The sequence below is a fragment of the Cyprinodon variegatus genome, unplaced genomic scaffold (genome assembly GCF_000732505.1).
Source record: "Cyprinodon variegatus isolate N-32 unplaced genomic scaffold, C_variegatus-1.0 Scaffold537, whole genome shotgun sequence".
Classification (NCBI taxonomy): Eukaryota; Metazoa; Chordata; class Actinopteri; order Cyprinodontiformes; family Cyprinodontidae; genus Cyprinodon; species Cyprinodon variegatus.
The window spans coordinates 215,439-233,015 of NW_015150990.1; the positions used below are offsets into that span (position 1 = coordinate 215,439).

The 17,577-nt window shown below is 38.0% G+C and overlaps 2 protein-coding genes across 12 annotated transcripts in view; one reads left to right on the forward strand and one right to left on the reverse strand.

Moving 5' to 3' along the window:
- Positions 1 to 946: 946 nt before the first annotated feature.
- On the reverse strand, positions 947 to 13,045 carry LOC107095317. Of its 8 annotated transcripts, XM_015391347.1 has the most exons (7): positions 12,825 to 13,036; positions 7,289 to 7,419; positions 7,074 to 7,197; positions 6,538 to 6,988; positions 5,141 to 5,202; positions 4,954 to 5,030; positions 947 to 4,466 (listed from the first exon to the last, which is right to left on the reverse strand). In XM_015391347.1, exons 4-7 carry the CDS (start codon positions 6,942 to 6,944, stop codon positions 1,359 to 1,361), a joined length of 3,654 nt encoding a protein of 1,217 aa, XP_015246833.1. In that variant the 5' UTR covers positions 6,945 to 6,988; positions 7,074 to 7,197; positions 7,289 to 7,419; positions 12,825 to 13,036; the 3' UTR covers positions 947 to 1,358. The 8 variants fall into 8 exon arrangements, with proteins under 8 accessions (XP_015246833.1, XP_015246832.1, XP_015246831.1 ...); XM_015391346.1 differs by having other exon boundaries at positions 5,141 to 5,199; positions 6,538 to 7,419; positions 12,825 to 13,037; XM_015391345.1 differs by having other exon boundaries at positions 6,538 to 7,419; positions 12,825 to 13,037.
- Positions 11,342 to 17,577, forward strand: part of LOC107095319 (forkhead box protein P2-like) — a 117,653-nt gene continuing 111,417 nt past the window's right edge. For 2 of the 4 annotated variants that reach the window (XM_015391353.1, XM_015391357.1), the window contains exon 1: positions 11,342 to 11,807. The gene's annotated coding sequence lies outside the window, so the exon portion shown is untranslated. The remainder of the gene's footprint in view (positions 11,808 to 17,577) is intronic. The other 2 variants (XM_015391354.1, XM_015391358.1) reach the window with 2 other exon arrangements.

Here is a 17,577-nt window from a genome sequence, read left to right on the forward strand (position 1 = left end):
TGGATATGTCTCTTACATTATTTCTTGCAAAATGTAAATAGTTTCACTGTAAGTGCAGCTACTGCCTTCTGCTGCATACACTGCAGATTCATATATAATTCCTGATGGTTGCAAGCTTGTCAATAATGCAAATAGCATCAAGCACATTGATTTAGATATCTTTATTTCATGATTTCTTCCTGATCTAAGCTACTCTTTCTCTTAATATATTGTAGTTGATTTGTCAGGTGCCTTCTGGTGAGTAGCCCTGGCTTACTGCCACATAGATAAAAGTGCCAGCATGAAAATGGAGCCAACTTACAAAAGGTCGACATACCCCAGACAGGATCATGTAACTCCTAGTGAAACTCAGTGTCACTCAAGATGCTTGTGTATCACTAGCAGTGTTACTAGCCATTACAGCCTTGTGGGGATACTGAAAATGACTGCAGTTTTTACACTGGCATTAGGCGTAATCTATTGTCATTTCAAGTGCTTCAAAATTAATAAAGATGTCTTTATCATTATGTTGCATACTACTTATGTAGGTGTGTTTCTACTGAACACAAACCACAGGGAAGATCAAAGTTCTGCCAGCTCTTGTGAATTGTTAAGGCATTACAGAGTGTTCTAGTTTAACCAGAAGAAAGAGTGGAGGTCAGAGGAGATACGTCAGACTTCAGACTTGTTCCTCAAGCTGCTGTTGAGTAAAACTTTTTAGCCTATGAATAAAAGTTGCCTGAAGTGGAGTTTTTTTGTTGTTGTTGTGTTGTTTGTTTTAGTTTTTTTGGCTTTGGGAAAAACCTGGAGTTCCTAGAGGAAACAACACGCAGGCAAAATATAGAAACTCTTGAAACAGCAGCCCTTCTATCATGAAATATTTGAACTTAAAGTTTTGAAAAGACAGATTTGCCAAGAAAATAAGAATAAAAAATAATACAGTGGAAGGCATGAAAAAGCCTGTGAATGCATTTTATTGAACGAAATTGTGTTGGGCCCAAAAACACTGCAAATGTACACACGTTGGACAAAAAAGGTTTTGCACAATATTTTCATTAACTAACAACTCAACTCAAGCATAGTGTGAATACTATGAATACCATCTATCTATTGTCGCATTCAATACATAATTTTATTTCAAGTTCAGAACTTAACTGCCTTAAGCAAACAACAAAAAACATTTTAATATTTGGTTTGCATATGCTCCTGATCCAAACAAACTTTGTTTGGTTAGGGTTACAACATTGAATTACAAAAGATATAGGCAAAATAAAAATTCTAAATCACTCACACGTATCAATAGAATATTGCACTTGGTGTTATTTTATCTTAAATGTGGTCTCCCCAAAATGAATCCATGGGAAGACATGAAACCTAACCTATTCTGTAGTCTTATCACCTGTCCTTACCTGCTGTCTCTTCCACTTAAAAATCCAACAAGATATTGAAAAAGTGTAGAGTGCGAAAAAGGATGGGAAATCATAGAGGAAAACTGCAACAAAGAATCCCCCAATCAAGAGTGCACAGATTAGTAATTTGGTAATGTGACTGATAGTGTACAATACAGTCCACCATAAAAGGGCATTTGACTCTTTTAATTTTTCAGAAGAGCTCTGATATTTTTTGGAAAGGTTGGAAGATTGATCAAATCTCTCGGTAGTAACAAATATGCAGTCTTCTATTTCAAAATCTTTCTCTGGATGAGGAACTGACCTGGCTTTAATTGTTGACCTGCTCTCCTGATCCTTTGAATAGCTAAGGGATTGGGTTCTTTTATATGTCGGCTCTTCACTATGGGCTATTGGGGTCCGATATACAGTTGAATCCAAATCAGACTGTAATTCAGAAGGCCTGTTGATCTCCTCTGCCATGGAAAGGGGCTTAGTTATGTCGATGGAGGAGTTTTCATTGTCTTCGGTGAACAAAGTTGGCTCTAGGCCTGGGCATAGATTTGCAGATGAATCTACTGAAAATTCTGTCAAGAGAAACATACTTGAATCTAAAGGGTCGCTCAAGTTTTTCTCATCAACTGGACAGTGATCTTGAGTTGTCTCTGTCAGCCGGCCTTTTGTGTCACCAACAGTACTTGGATGCCAAGTAGTAGGTTTCAACTTCTGAGCAAAAACCTCTTCCAAGATGCTACAAACCAAATTTTCTCCAAATCTTTCTATGGACAATGGCTCCAATTCTGACTGTGTCACTTCAAGTGCAGGACTATTTTCTACTGTAATGGGATCTTTTGTTCCCTCTCTCAGTTTGTTATGTTCAACATGTGGGGGGCTTGTAACTTCTGCTGATGATTCTTGTCTTTTCCTCACAATCTTATTCTCCCCCCAAGGGCTCTCCGGATTACCCATCAACTCCCTCATTGCCTCTATTTTAAGCCTTTCACCACAGAGTTTCTCATCTTCCTTACTATGGTCTTGTTTTGCTCCTCTTGATGCTTCAGATCCATGTTCTGCTGAAGTGTCTTTCTTGGAATAATTCCTCTTTGCCATTAGTTCTTCTGGATTTAAGTCTCGACTTGAATTGGGTTTTTGACTCTGTAAATGTTTCTGGGGGTCTGTCAATCTTGGTTTGACCATCTCCAAGGGATCATATTGATCAGGATGACAAGGTATTTGTGTATTATCCTTATTTTGGCAAAATATTACTTCTGATGAATCAACAATGGGACTCAACTCTGCAAAAGGACCTGTTTCTTTTTTATCTATTTCTTTTCCATCATATCTAATCTCCTGTTGCTCCATGTTAAATTCCTGGTCATCACTTTGTTTTATCTGTATGAGAGGAAAGTCTTCCCTATTTTGAACAAGAAGCTCTTCATTCACTTTGACAGACACTGACTGTATATTATGTTCTTTCATAAGCAAGGAGGCTGACCTATCATCATGTTTACACTGTACGTCATCCAATATATTAGTTAGCTTACTTCCTTCATTAGTTACATCGTCTATTTCTTTGCTTTCTGTCATAGTAGCTCCTACCTCTGCTTTTATTACCCCTATGCTAAAGTTACTGGATGAACCATCTTTGTTTTTGTCCACTAAAATATTTATTTCTTTCTCTGTATTTTCCTCATCGATTTGCTGTAAGCCAAATCCATCTGCATGTCTTTTGGTTGTCTCTGTCTCATTCTCATTAATCTTCCCATTTGGGCTTTGCCTGAATTCCTCATGCTGGATTTTATCTGCATTCCTTAGGGGATTATTAAATTCTTTACATTCACCTGGCCTAAATATTTCCTTTTCTGTTTGCACTTCCTTTGCCGTATAGTTCATCATGATCTCCTCCTCCTCCTTTCCTTTCCTGGATGCAGCAAAGACATAGCTGTCCTTGTCCCTTGTCTCCTTGCTGATTGTCTCCCTAAATGCCACAATGTCATCTATCTCATTGTGTGCAGTGCCTGTAACCTCTCGCTCCCTGCTTGAAGAAACCCCCCCATCCTGTTTTGCATCTGGTGAGATTGTATCAACATGGCTGGCATTCGGATTCTCTGGCATTACTGTCATATCTGTTGTCTCTGACTCCCCTGAGCTTGTTACTGAGTCAGGTGTGTGCAATGCAAAGGGCTCCGCTTCTCCTCTTCCCACTGTTTCTATTATCGCTTTGCCTTCTTGCTCCCAGTCCTTACATTTGTGACACTCCGTTGGATTGTCAGCGTTGTCCATAGACAGAGCAGTTGCCCTCTTGAGGTTGAATTCCTTTGGAGTGTCTGTTACGGAGTTTGTCTCTGACCTTTGGGATGCATCTTGTGTCGCTTGGTTGTCATCCTCTGGCCTGCTGACACATGCCTGTTCCGCCTTATTATCTTTAGCCTTCGAGTCATTGGCATCCAACAATGTTTCGCAACTGTCTGACAGTAACTGACACGAAGCTAGGCTATGTAAGGTTTTGGGTGTACCTCTCACCTCCAGAAATGCTTGACTTTCTTCAGAATCTTGGATTAGCGACTTCGAACTATTTGAAGGGAGCACTGGTGCCGTTGTCTGGAGCCACTCTGACTCTGGCACATCAGAGTAATGTTTGCAGCTAGATCTATTTAGAAAAACCTGCCATACATCACTCACAGATGTTTCCTTAGTTTTACTATCATGTATAGTCTTGGAAAAGCTCTCCCACATATCATTAACAGTTGGTGTATTTTCTACTGACTCTTTTGACAAAGTAATTTTAGCTCTAGCAGCCAAGATGTGATCGACATCGGCAGTGCCCGGCTGTTCAGGTGTATGACTGTTCCAGTCCAAGGAGAGCAGGGGAATCTGATGGTAGGTAAGTACCCGTGGACTCTCACTTGATTGCACCTTTTGGGATTTATAGACATAGCTGGGGGAGTCACCCAGCACAGCTGACACATGCTGAGAAACCTTTTGGCCACAGGCTGAGTCATGTGGAAATGCCTTTGATTGCTGCTGCTCTTTCTGGCAAAGGTAATCTTGCACGCGTGCCAAACGGATTGCTCTGCGTCGGCTTTTCACGCTTTCCACCTGTCAAGAAAGCGAAAAGTCAAAAGTCAGCTTTGGTGTTCACTTAAACTAAAGCCCAGATACCACCTGGACTATTTGTCTTTAAAGGTCATCAACTTAATTGAATCCCAGCACTGGCATTCATAGAATACTTTTTGTAACATTAATGTGGTGATGCAACGCCATGTAACACTGCTGAAACTTCTTTGAATTACCTTGTGTTGGTTTACATCATCAGTTATCCAGCATATATACAAGCAGGGTGCTGTTATTATTAGTCATAGTTTCTAAAGTGTTAGGTTACCTGCGTTTCAAATGAGAATGTGGCTATGATCATATTCAGATACATTTCTCTGAAAATGTACTTTTACACTCATACAGGCTCAAATGTTTGAGTGTTTGAAATTTAATTCAGTTTTATGGAAAAACCTTGTTTTCTCTTAAAAATAAAGTGTTTAGATGGTGTTACATGCTTCTAATAAAGGCTGAATTCCTCTTTAAACCTCACCCATGGTTTTTGGTCCTTATGAGAAAGTGAAGTTCTCTCCCCACAAGTCTTTTGTACTTTATTGATCAATTCCAAATCTGCAAAAGAAATACAAAAGTGCCAAAAATGTCTCAAATACACCGTTACACACATATATTGTATACTGTATGTACATCTTTGTATAAATGAGAAGCTGCCTTGTACAAACCTGCAGCAGCCATACTGGTGTGTGCGCTCTCTCTGTTTTTCTCCTCAATTTCTTCGTTCCTGCTGGTCAAAGAAGTATATGCTTATTGACTCACAAATACTGTATGCATTCACTTCATCAAATCCATTCTGCTGCATGTTGCACTATATAAAGTTCCTCAAAAAACTGTTTATACTCCAAAATTTTTTCACAGTAAATCCAAAGCATTATAATATTATAGTCTTTTGTACAGCAGGGGATTATATGGTGAAATAAAAAATGTTTTTTTTTTATTCTTTTTTTGTGGAACATCCTATCAGTTTTAACTTCAATTTTTTTCTAGATCTGTCTGTATAAGCTTTGCCTGTTTGGGACCCTGAAATGATGCGTATATTCTTTGCAATCAGTTCAGTTCAGTTCTGTTAGGATTATCTGTTATCATTATGTTAGCATTTTTTATTCTGACCTTCTTCCATTTAACTTTTGCTAGCCTTAGTGTCCCTTCTGAAGATTTTTTTTTTTTCACCATTATATTGTAATAAGACTGAGTTTCGTGTTTCCTTTCTTCAATAAGGGCCAAATGTGAGAAGTGCAAAAGTAAGGTGTCTTGTCAATAGATCCCCAAGTGAGTTCTTGGCTATGGTTTTGCACAATACTGACATAGCCTGGTCTTTTAATTCAGATGGATGAACCATCATCTTGTGCGTTTGCTCTTCTGATGGACTGAACAGTGCTTCATGAGATGTTCAGAATAATATAACCTCAAGCTGTGTGAAACTTCAACACAATGCATAGGTAATTTGCTACCTACTTGGGTGACTCATTATTGCAACTCCTTTCATGTGACTCTTTTAAGTATGCTAAGTGCATATGCACTGCACATTCCCAAGGTTCTTTTGTTTTGTTTTTGTAAAATAAAACTTAAAAATCATGTATGATTACCTTCTATGACTTGTGTTCCTTTGCTGTTCAATCACATCAAATGTAAGTAAAATATCTTGCCTATTTTGGTAGTAATGCGACAAAATGTAAAGGAGAAAAAGAAATACTAGAGGAATATTAAAATAAGGGCTGTCATAGTTATGATTTGGAGAGTTAAACAAAAATGTTTGTGCATGTAGTGTCCAAAAGGAAAGGCTAGACTTGGACGTCATGGAAACCATGCACTGACATTTGACCATAAAAGGGAAAAATGTGTCATGTGGGCTACATACCTCTCACTCAGTACTTGCATAACAACTTAGTGTAAACAGACAATGGGCCCTTCACAGGCTTTTTTATTGTTTTAAGCTCCATTTATTAGAGGAGCAGCACAGAGTAGGTAGAAACCCCTCACTGTCTCAGATTACTGCCTTGGGCCTTCACTTGCCTCTGCCTGTGTTTTAGCAAACCCTCAGAAGGTTATAGACTTATCTCACCTGTTGGCCTTCAGGCAGCTTCTTTTGCTCTTGTAACTGCTGCTCTCCTCTTCTGTTGGAGTCACATGGTCCTTTATTGGTGTCTTTTGGTGGCAGAACATCACATAGTTCATCCCTTTGTTATTTGCCCAGAAAGTGCCCACTGGAGTTTCATATCGGAGGCAGAACTCCACTCTAGTTCCCTCTTTTTCAAATGGAGGAACCACAGTGTACCTGAATGTGAACCGGTCTGTTCTCCTATCGCTAGAGCCTGGTATATACTCTGCCAGCAGATCAAAGTAGCTGCTCCAGCGATCCAAAGTCACCCGAGCATAGACGCTCTTGTTGTAGCAGAGGTTGACCACACGGATGATGCCCCGGAGAGTTGTGGTTCCCGGGAGAAGCTCAATGCTTTCCAGCTCCACCATCTGCTCGCACAGCTTCTGATCCAACTCTTCTGTGGATGAGGGGACTGTAAACAAGCAAGACAAATAGATTTCCTCTGGTGATTGGACCACCTTCCTCCCATCAGACCAGCTAGCCTCGGATTCTGTCACCTCAGCGTTGTCAAACTCCTTAACCGAAACCAGGTCAAGGCCAAACGCATCTGCGAATGACACTTTCCTTCGAATAACAGGCGGTGGCTCAGGTTCTGAATCCTCATCAGTGTCGTCCTCTGATCTAGATGCCACAGGAGACGAGGGCTCAATTTCTCCCTCATCCAGTTCCCCATTTTTTTCATATTCCTCCTCTTCATGCATCCCTCTCTCACCTTCATGCGGTTGGACAATCAGAGCCTCCATCGTGTGAGGTGAGGTGAGGCAGCTGCTCAACTGTCCTGCTGTATGCCTGGATTGTGGGGTGCCACAGACCCGAATGTCCCCTAGCCTGGCTGCAGCAATGCTGAGTGGGGGAGAGCAGGAAGAGGACGTGACTTGACAGATGGAGTTCAGTTACAGCTGAGCGCTGAGAGACTGAGCCAGGCCTAATAATAGGACACAGCTAAACTGGGCTGAGCGTTTATCCTTTCAGTTATTCTCCACAAATATGCTTCCTTCGTATGGCGGAAAAGACAATAACAACCAATACCAGCTTTACTATGAATGTAGTTCCCTTTCTTTCTATTGGCTATATATTTTAAAAGACTTTCTCTATATGTTATGGAGATTTTAGACAGAGACCAAAAAAATGTCTTCAAAACCTCAAGTTGTGTACAATTGAGATGGCGCAGCTCCAGCAACTGGCTCTGCATGACTAAGGTGTCCACTTGCAGCAGAGTATCACTCTCCCCTCTGCTGGGGAGCTGACGCTGAACACTGACCCCAGAGGATTAATTTTCACCAATACAAGTTTTGTTACTCTGCTTTGGAAGTTTCATGTATTAGCAGGGCCCCTTGCAAAATAATTGACATATTACTAACCTAGGGCTGTGGGTGCTATATCGACATTTTACAGCCGGATGATATGGCTGTTGATCATTGTAATGTAACAAAAATGATTCCCAGATTTATTTTTGTTTGTAATTGGGGAAAAAAAGTTTAAAGCAGTGTCTCCTGCATTTGTTTACAGTCCCTTTTACTCTGATTCTCCTGCTTTGATGCAGTAAAACCGATTCACTATTATTTTTTAAGGCATTGTGAAAAAATTATGTGAGAAGTAAAATTCAATTTTAATTTTTTACTGTAGACGATAAGGGACAAAGCAAATGCACATATTATGGTGCTCTGCTCAGTTCAGTCTAAAACATGGTTTTCTGGCCTCTAGTCAAAATGTATTTGTTGCAAAAACAAACTATGTACATACCACTAAACTTGTGAAACCTTGTGGTGGCTGCATCATGCTGTAGTAATGGTCATCAGTGTTGATAGGGGAATGAATGTAGCTATATTGAGGACAATTCTGCGGGAACAGCTGCTGGAGAGAGCAGAAAAACCTGAGGATCCAGCAGAGGTTAACTGTCATTGCAGCTTGGACTACAGGGAAACAGCTTGGATCAAAGTATTAAAGCTACATATGTTAGAGCAGGCAATTTAGAATAGACACAGAAGTCCAATGGAGTGTGTTACAGAAACAAAAATGCTGTTCAGATGTTTTTTTTTATGTAATGTTAGTAAGTTGGAACTTTTTTTTTTCAAGAAAAAGCTATATATGAAATGATTCTTTATTAGCAATCCTGGTAGAGACACTGAAATCTTGCACCTGCTACTTAAGTAGTGGATTAAAATAGAATTACATCACAGCTTTTAAGAGTTTTTGTTTGTTTGTTTTTTTACTTTTACTACATGATTGTGCAATACTTCACATAGCATTCTAATGAAATAAATGTAAGTTTGTGGTTATGAAGTTTTAAAAATATGAAAGTTTTCAAACGATATATTGGACTGTAGCTTTCTACAAATATGCAAAATATGCACCTGAGAAGGTGACCTAGATGTATTTCATCATAAACAGAAAAACTTAAAACTGTTGTTCTGTGCTGGACTCTGTTTTCCAAGATTTGATGCTTAAAGATTTAAAGATCTAAACTAAGATATGAAACTATATCCCTGTTGTGTGAAAAAAGTTTTCAACTATTCAATCCAGTTAAATAAAGGAGATTGATGGATTTTACTCAGTTGGCACTTTATTTACTTTGCAAAGTAAAGGAGAAAAAGACACTCACATTCACAGCATGATGGTCTGCCCAGTTCTAACTTAGACAAAGTTGTCCCCTTGCTCTTAACGCATATCAAAACAATCACAGACACTTTGGTTAAACAGTTACCTTGAGAAAGTATGTAGTTTTGTTATTGAAAAAGGTATGGCTTGTCTATTACCACCTCCGACTCAGACATTTGGTGGCCTTGCAGGTGAAACAAATTGAGTTAAAAAAAAAAAATTTCTAGAGAGTAAATAGCATACATCAATATACTGACAAGGAAAGAACAGAAATTAAATTTTCCGACAACAATCCCATAAGAAGCAATTGTTGTCAATAGACTTTAGAGCTTGCATTATTACCTCTGAGAGGTAAGTGAGTGGAAATTTGTACTTAAAGCACTCATTATTACAAGATTCTGAAACCAAAGATCTCTTCTTTTAATTGCATTTTTGTCGTCTCATACAAATGCAGTGTTGCAAACCCACATTTTTTTCACAATAAAATGTGATTTTTGTACAAATAGAATAAACACCAGAACGATCTGTTCGTATATTGTGGACAGCAAATACTTGTATGTTCAGCACATAAGTAGATGGCACTATTTGATCAAAAATAGTTAATACATTAGGCCAGAATATCTAAATTTGTTTAATTTTAATTGCCTAGCCAGAATAAGTTTCAAGAGTATAGTTAATGTCACATTTTTATGTATTATTATTTTTTTAACAGGTAAGATATATATATATTTATATAAAAGTTCACTGAAGTTCATTGTCCATGTTAGTGTAGGTACAATATTGAGAAATAACCGCTAGGTGGCAGCATGCTACCACCACAACCCCTACGCGCATTTCTCTCTCATTGGATGCAAAACTTATTTTTTTGAGCGGAAAGGTTTGGTGAAATAAAAAAAAAAAAATCAAAAGATGAAGGTAGAAGTATATATCTATGAAATAAATAAAAAATGTATAATGTGCATAAAAAAAAATAAAAGAATGCACGACGTTTAATCGAACACAATGATTCGAAAATTGTTGTTTACAAGACAAAAAAGATGACATTTAAATATGCTGCAAGACTGATGATAAATACATGAAGATCAGCTAAATTATTTTAATAGTAAAAGAAAATATATATGGTTTGTTAAATTTAATATAAACATATTTATTAGACTGTAAATCACATGTCAACGATTCGTAAATCACTTTAAAAAATGAAATGTAACATTTTCAAAATGTGGATAAGACCAAATGTGACACACTATATCCTTTTATTTATTTATTATTTTCACATAAAAGAAACTCATCCCCAAATTGCTTAATCTGATAGCCTAGGTATTCCCCATAAACGTATTCGTGGTGAAGAATTGAGCATCAGGTGGGAAAAAAAATAAAAATAAAATAATAAATAAAAAATTAATATTAGACTATGTTGATCCGGTCAAAGATTAACAGGAAAAAATACGCAATAAATCGATTTACGTATCAAAAGAAACATCTTGAACTGCTTACATCCTTTGATATATTTTGATTAAAAATAAGCTACGTAATTTTTTTTGTACCTGTATATTAGTTAGTAAAACAGTGTTGCTGTCTTTTATTAATGATATCGTCCTTTATATTATATATATATAAGCCTATAAATAATCTTTTGCTACTAAATGCAATGTGCAGAAAAAAACAGTTTTTCCTCTTGTTAGAAATTTTCTAATATATATCAACAAAAAAAGTACATATCTGGAATTCCGTAATTCCTTTAATACATTCATATTTACCTAATTGATTCAGATTGATATATAAAAAAAAAAATTAAAAAATTAAATATGCATCGCGCTGAGAGCTTCTAAAGTTAAAATATTTCAATATTTCTTAAATACATATTGATTTATTTTTATTTATTTTTTTCCAGATTTCCTAATAACGTCAAATTTCAGCACGTGGAGAGTGTTTGTTCTGCCTGTTTGAAGTTTACCGACTCGGTCGCGTGCGGATAGTTGCACAGGAAGTGTTACACGTCACGCGCTCGTCGATAAAGCGACCAAAAAAAAAAAAAGTTTATAATAATTAGTTTTATTTACACGGTAGGTATCCTGACGTCACAAGGGGGGGGGGGAAGCAGAAGCTTACCCCCCCAAATAATAACACACTCCTCTGTGGTACAAGCAAGTGCCTTCCTTCCCCCACGGGGGGGTTTCTAGTCCCAAATATACGCGCGTGCTTTCTTGGGATACAGCTTGTGTGTTTGAATCGTAACGAGGGGGGTTTAAAAAAGAAAAAAAAAGAAAACAAGGCGCTTCTTTCTCGCATTGCGCGTCATTCAAACAGGACTCAGTGTACTGCTTTTTCCCTCTCTGTTGCATTAGTAATAACAGCAGCGTTGACGAGAGACAGCAGGAGGAGAGGAGGGTGTGTGTCTCCCGACAGCATTGCCCAGCAGAGGAATACTGAGCTTTTTTTTTTTGCTTTTTTTTAAGGCTTAGTTATTTACACCAGCGCTTCTTGTCTTGTTGTTTGCTTTCTACCCTCTCGGACGATCACGTGCGAACATCGCCGCGAGTCTAGAAAAGGAGGAAGACGACTTCTCACCTGGTGCGTCTCTTTTGACTTTTAACGACAGGGAAATAATCCTGCCTTATTTTTGATTGAGTGTGGTAAGTTTGGTTTGTTTGTTTGTTTGTTTTTTCCCCAAACAAATCTTATTCTTTGAACTTTTATTGTCAGAAAAGGTGGATCGTGGTATTAAAAGTTTGCCCGGTGTTTTTAAATACCCAACTAAAGACAGCGCGTTTGTTTACAAGTTGCGCGTTCTTTTCAGATAAGCGCTTTAAACTTTACTATGGTTATTAGCGCTCAAACTTTGGAAAAAACGTGCATTTTAATACCTGCAAATTATTTAATTATAGGTATCATACTCTAAATTGCAATAACCAGAATGTATTTAATGCAGAAGTTTATTATCTTACTACTTTTTTTTAAAGATTTATTTAGTTATTTTCTGTTTATTTCAATTAAATTTTCGTGTTTAATGTTTACTTAGGCCTATTATTAAAAAAAAAATAATTTATATATATATATATATATATATATATATATATATATAAAGTCTGAGGACATTTATGGAATCAGCCCTTTTTAGCAATACTGCTTGTTTAAACCCATTTTTGGTCTTTATTACCAACACAATTGTATTTTTTATTTTTCTTCTGATGTCTGTTAAATTGCAGCAAAAAACAAACCCTTTAATTAGGCTCTAATTTGTTGTGATTTAGAATTAATCTACATAGATGTCTCTAACCTCTAAGCGATAATATTACTATCAGGTTGAAAAATGCATATTGACTTAAGCTCTAAAAAAAAAGCATTTTTTGTTTTTTCTTTTGACCGTTTTCTCATTTTGGACAAATGACTGGCATTTGCTTTGTTTTGATTATGACAGAAATATTAAGCATGAGCATGTTAAGAAGTTTATTTTACTTAACTACCTCTTTCTAGCACAACTGATCGTTGATGCATCGATGTTCAGAGCTGTACATGCCTTCCTCCATTTAATAGCCATCATCATTGCTTTAAAAGCGCACACATGCACAAAGATTTTCTAAGATTTATATTTTAGATAGGTCCGGCGAATACCTTATCAACAGATATTATCAGCAGTGTGATCACCTTACCGTTGTTGCATGCTCCATTTTTCTATATTCCACTCCAAGTCAGAAAGAGATAGATAATTAAGTCTTATCATAAAGATCCTACAATTACAGCTTAATTCTACATTCCTTCTCACACTCTAAGGGTCTTGCCATCTCTCATTTAAATACAGGGAGAATTCTACATAGTAAAAAGAACTCTTTAGGCCTGTCCTCTTATCCACTTTCACCCCTTGGATTTAGCTGCAGCCAGCCTCCTTGATCAGGCTGCAGGGTGCACAGGTGTTCCCCTTCCCCAGTTATGCAGGTGTGGGCCAAGTCCCCCCCCCCCATTCACTCAGCAGCTCCCACTCTTCAAAGGCTAAGGCGGCAGTAAATGCCCCTCATGAAATATGCCTGCGACAGTGCACAATCGCCCCTTTATTCAAACGCTCCCTTTTATGAATTCTTAAGACATAATTAGAGCTGTTCCTGCTCTCCTGTTTACTTGTTGTTGGGGTTGATGTCTGCGGCAGTAAGTGAGGTCACTGAAAAGCATTATCCCCCCCTTCCCAGGCAATAGGAGAAATGAAGAGTGACCAATGTTGGGAGCCAGCACACTTATTACCCTGGCTCTCCCCTCTCTCTTGCCGCGTCCCATTTTTTGATTGCTGCATTCATCATCGGGTGGTCGTGCTCTACATTATGGTAATAGGAAAATGAATGTCCTCCGCAGGATTAATGTGTATACCCTGTCATATGTTTCAATCATTTATCAAAATTAAGATTCGGCTGCTTTCAGCTCGATGAACGCTGGCTGTTTGTGGGATTGCGTCTTAAATATGGAAATGATTGCTTCTAGCTGCGGCGAAGCAGAGGGAGCTTTTTATTTGTCCCTCAATTAAAAACTTTGCATGCCGTTTCTGGTGAATGCAGGAAACCTTTTAAGTTGACACTGGCTAAATTTGTGTATAAGTTTAGATCAACGCTGGAAAGTATATCACAAACTATTTTTTGGAGTATTTCTTTGTTTTTCTGAATTGCCCCATCTCCCACCCCTTCCAACCCCTTCTGTAATTACACAGCTTGCTCGCTAAACCCCTTGAGGTGTTGTTACATTTCAGGGGAAGTGGTTAATACTATTAAGAGAGTGGTACACCAGCATCACTTTCACTAAACACATCCCAGAGCCTAAATCTACTAAAACCACTCATGGATGGCTAACTTTGCTCTGTTACAGAACTCGAAGGCTTTTAAATAGCACCTGTTCAGGTTTTTTTTATATCTATTAACCTCATAAAAATGTTACCATGACAACCTCTATGCAAGTTAAAGCAACCTGAAGTGATCAAACCCTTTTTTTTTCTTTTCCTCCCTTGCACTTTGATTCCCTCCGCTCTGTAAAAAGACAAAAATAAACAAATAAAAAAAAACCCAAAGAGATGGAATCTGTTTTGACATTTTTGGCCTTTAATGGGACTTTTGTGCCGCACAAAAACATTTGTTTACTGGGATCATACACTGCAAACAGCCTCAGAAAGATTGACTTCTCAAGATAAAAGGGTGCATTACACGCTTAACAGGTCACCCCCTTTTTGCACTGTAATTATCCACATCACGGTAATGATGTTTTGTGTGCCCCAGTTACTAAAAGTCTGGAGAGAGCTCAGACTTTTTTAGTTACGCTCTGGGTCACTTCTTAAAGCCCGACTAGACTGACTCTGAGCCGACGAGAACCAATGTGACTCCTTGGCTGGAGAAAGCTGTACAGGGTGGGGTCAAGACATGTGGATTATAGGGGAGATTGCTAGGAACTTACTTGCAGTAATCTAGTGTAGAATTTCCTTTGTTTTCATTTGTGTCAGATGTCATGTTTGGTTTGTCAGTTTTGGGGGTTTTAGAGCCAGAAACAAATGGACAACATGAAAAGGAAGAGGGAAAGTTGAAAGAAAACAGATTTTAAGATTGTGTTAACAGTGTTTTTTCATATATATATATATATATATATATATATATATATATATATATATATATATATATATATATATATATATATATATGGAGAAAACAAATATTAAAGGCATAGTGGAGGATTTTTTTTTCTGGGTGGATCATGAAAATAAGTGGTCCTTCAAATTGTCAATCATTCTAGTGATATGTTTACGTAAGGCCGTCCTACGTGCTCGTCCCTATTTTCACTTAGCGGTGGTGAGTCTGATATAGTGGAAAAATTGCATATCTTCTTCTTCTCATACAAGTAAGCTTGTATGAGCGATTCAAACAGCAACTTTTAAGTATGCACTTGCACTCGCTCGTGCATGCACATGCACGTTTTCAATAGGCGTTCCCTCTCTGGAGCGATTACAGGGTTGTGCATGTGCATTTTTTTGTGGAGAGTTCTTTCCAAAAATTTGTAAATGGTATATAAAAAAAATAGATAGATAGATAGATAGATAGATAGATAGATAGATAGATAGATAGATAGATAGATAGATAGATAGATAGATAGATAGATATACACAAATTTTCCCACTTCCATCATAAAAAAAAAATTTGAAAAGCATACTCTAAACACACCTGCTGAAAATCAAAGGAACGTCCAGCCTGTTTTTTTTAGACTGCTTCATCACAAGCTGCACTTTATGCAGAAACCTCATGCCTCATTCCCTGTACATGACTTATTGTTTTTACATTTTGAAACTCCTTATCTTTTTTGGTCATGTTCCAAAGATTCTGATGCTCCTCCATATTTAAACAAACTCCACTGTCTCCACTCAAATAATGTATTTTGCTTGTTCTTTCTAAACTTGCATGCTTGCAGGTCAAAACTGCATTTGGGGCATTAAAGCTTGTAAAAAACATACACGGGCACACACACAAAAAATAACAAAAAAACACACACAAAACAACTTGTTTTGGGGGTCTGCCCCTGAATAAAAGGGACAGAGGGTCACTTGTGGTAAGAGGCAAGGTCGCTGTTGCTCAGACCATTCAGCCATCAACCTTGTCACTTGTAAACAGTCACACATCATGTGAGGCATCGCTGGGGCCAAGAGCATTAGCTGTACCTCAGCTCTTGTTTGAATGCATCAACTGTTGTCAAGACATCTTCAAAATATCTTACAGTAAGTAAAAGAAGAGTAAAAGATTAAATTTACCTTGACCAAAATGAAAAATAGAGCTAGAAAAAAAAATTAACTACTTAGATTTTTTTTTTTAGAATGGCGCTAGCTTGTTTAATAATGCATGAAAATCATAAAATTTTTCACTAATGCACTGTTAAGATAAAAAAAAAAGTTATACAGTAAAGATAGATGAAAATAAGATGTTTATTTTGAACGTGTTGTGGGTAGAAAGAAAAACATTGGGGGTGGGTAATGACAATAACTGTTTTTGACAGGCACATTAGGCTGCAGAAAGAGCATCCAGCTCCAGGCTGGGGGCATATGGTGCTGCCTTCTGCTGGCATAGCTCTAGACCAAGTTACAACACTCGCACAGGGTCACGACTGTCTCGGGTTTGGTCCTTCTGTTTCACCCATCTAAACAAAAACAGGAGGCACAATGAAAAAGAGGGAGTTTGCTTGTGGGGGCAGTTGTGTAGAGGACCATGGTCAGGCAAAGGTTGTTGTACACTAGATTCATGAAGGCTCCAAGTCATGCCCCATTTGTGTCAGGACTTAATGTGGTCAAAATGTAGAGGAGAGACATTTGACATTTGTACAAATGCATCTTTTCAACTCTGGACTTATCGCTGCCGCACTCGCATGTATCGTCTCTCATCATCTGAACGCCGCACATCTTGCAGCCCTTAATCTTATTCTAAACAATGGCTGTAGTTTCCACCACTTTGGTTTCTTCCTTGTAATGTGGGTCGGATAGACTTGGATAATGTGTAGAATGACGCAGGGCTTTGGTCTGAAGGCAGCAGATCGGTGGGTGGGTAATTACAGCCTTCTGTGCGTCTTCCTGGGTTTTCCTTGAATCACAATCATAGGCCGTGAAGTTCAGCTTCCAGTGCAACTCTGAGGATGAAATGAAGTAGTCAAAACATATGGAGCAAGCAAAACAATGGTTTATTTTTATGATATTTGATGAGTGGGTTTTAATTTAGATTGTCACTTCTGGGAAACAGGAGGCCAGATGGTGCAGACTTGAGTGCCCATCAGAGCCTAAATACCTCTAGGCAGCTGTTGGTCATAAAGTTTTTTTTTTCTAATATTTTTTTTTTATGTTCTTGCTGTCTTTAACACAACTTGGGTCAAGAGGAATCAAACCTGTTACAACACCTGTTTCTGCATATGCAAATCTGTTGTTTTGTCATTTCATTAGGCAAGGCTAAAAGACAAGGGTCCCTTGTGGTTGCAAATGCGACTGGCACTGAGCCCAGCTGGCATGCCACACAGCAGCAAAGATGCTTGAGGCAGGGTTAGGGGAGCAGGGAGTAGTTGGATCTCAGCCACCAGGTACCTTCACATCGCCAGTTCAATTCGGATTGGTTTTAAAAAAAGGAGCAAAACATGCTTAGCAGCAGAGCTGAAACGTTAATCCTTCTAAGAATGTGTCTTTATCTGCTCTAAAACTAGAGGATATACATCATCACTGTGCCTTTCATGTTCTATACTGAAACTAGAATTTCATGGGAGAGCTACAAAGTAGCATGTGACTGTGAAGTTGAAGAAAAGTGAAGCAATGATATAAACGTCACAATAAAATTGCCTTCGTCCTTTGCTATGTAGGAAAAGTCACCCTGCAAGCTAACCTTAACCCTATAATGCCAAATGTATCATATTTGATAC

Bases quoted from the DNA above. Each gene is read 5' to 3' on its own strand.
- LOC107095317 (XM_015391345.1), bottom strand. From the start codon at position 12,895: ATGATAAGACTTAATTATCTATCTCTTTCTGACTTGGAGTGGAATATA. The intron at 7,420-12,824 runs GTAAGGTGATCA...TCCCCCACTCAG, and splicing joins AAATGGAGCATGCAACAACG to CATTGCTGCAGCCAGGCTAG. The intron at 5,203-6,537 runs GTGAGATAAGTC...TTCTTTGACCAG, and splicing joins AGCTGCCTGAAGGCCAACAG to CAGGAACGAAGAAATTGAGG.